The sequence below is a fragment of the Charadrius vociferus genome, unplaced genomic scaffold, assembly GCF_000708025.1.
Source record: "Charadrius vociferus isolate BGI_N301 unplaced genomic scaffold, ASM70802v2 scaffold1041, whole genome shotgun sequence".
In the NCBI taxonomy this organism is placed as follows: Eukaryota; Metazoa; Chordata; class Aves; order Charadriiformes; family Charadriidae; genus Charadrius; species Charadrius vociferus.
The window spans coordinates 966,726-968,005 of NW_009646843.1; the positions used below are offsets into that span (position 1 = coordinate 966,726).

The 1,280-nt window shown below is 41.3% G+C and overlaps 1 protein-coding gene across 1 annotated transcript in view; it reads right to left on the minus strand.

Moving 5' to 3' along the window:
- Window positions 1–1,141: 1,141 nt before the first annotated feature.
- The window catches only part of LOC104293920 (transcription factor COE1-like), a 2,968-nt gene continuing 2,829 nt past the window's right edge, over window positions 1,142–1,280 (minus strand). Inside the window, exon 2 of the mRNA XM_009893472.1 lies at window positions 1,142–1,277. Within this exon, the coding sequence (XP_009891774.1) occupies window positions 1,142–1,277 (136 nt within the window). The remainder of the gene's footprint in view (window positions 1,278–1,280) is intronic.

Sequence of the window (1,280 nt, forward strand, 5' to 3'; positions counted from 1 at the left end):
TTTTTTTCCCCCTTTCTCTCCAAAGACCCTCTGATGACTTGATAATAATGAGAGACCAAGAGGTCAAACAGTGCCTTAGGATGAACTCTTCATATGCAAGATGCCTTTGTTAAGAAAATTATTTTGAATCCGCTGCTCTACATGAGTTCAGGGCTCTGTTTTCAACAGGATTAGGAAGAGAGGCTTTTGCATTTCCGTAATGATAGGAAAGCTACTTAAAGATAATATTTATTGATAGTCTCTCTCATGCGGTCTACACTGAAATACCTAAGTTCCAAAAGGACTAAAAAGAGTTCATATATCAGGTTTTGTTACTTTTAACACAAACTAACCAATTTGTGCCTGAAAAACAAGGAATGACAGCAAATGCTTTCCAAGATTTGTTATGAAGAAGGGTATGTTGCTGCTGTTTTCATTCCTACAGGGAATGGGCTCTGTTTGGAAGAGTACAGTTTAACGGAGTTCAGATGCATAGTAGATTCTCTAGTAAAATCCACCCAAGTTCCTTTTTCCTTTTTTTTTTTTTTTTCTTCTGTTGAAAGACAGTCTTCAATAGCAGGAAAAGATGTTTTGGGACCATCAAAGAGAGTTTTCTAAAACAAACTCAGCCCTTAGAGCTTTATGTTTTTCTGTAGAAAAGAAACCCAAATACAAGCCAAGAGTTTTTAAAAAAAACAGACAACATACAGGGACTGACTTTTCCTATCGGTACAAAAAAAGCTCAATGTTTTTCCTAAACAAAATGTAAGATTTTTTTTAAACAAGTAAAACAGATTAGGAGGGAAAAAACATATCTTCGGGATAAAAAGGCTTAAAAGCGATCCCGACTATTTAAAAGAAACATATTATAAGAGACAAATATTCTGACAGGAGCAGAAGAAAAAGCTAGAGTAGCATGCTGGGTTGTTGGTTGTTTTTTTTTTTAAGAGAGAATCGGTTTGTACAGATAGTCCCTTTATAAAAATACTGTTTTCATACAGAAAAGTATTTTTACAGGTCGGCACGCACGTTATTGCTCTCTTTGGGAAGCTAAAGAGCAACCCTAGAATTAGGGTTAATCCACTGGCAAGGTCTGCTGCCCTACAGCCCTCCCCGAAGCCCGACACCGAGCGCGTGGCTCCCCGCGCCGCGATTCGGGGGGCTATTGCGACATGCAGATGTGTCGCGATGTGACCGCTCCTCCGCTAGCCCGAGGACTCGGCGGCAGCGCGAATAACGGACGGACAAACACAGCCCCCGCGCCCGAGCAGCGGCTTGCGCCGGCGGCGTTCGGTGGGCTG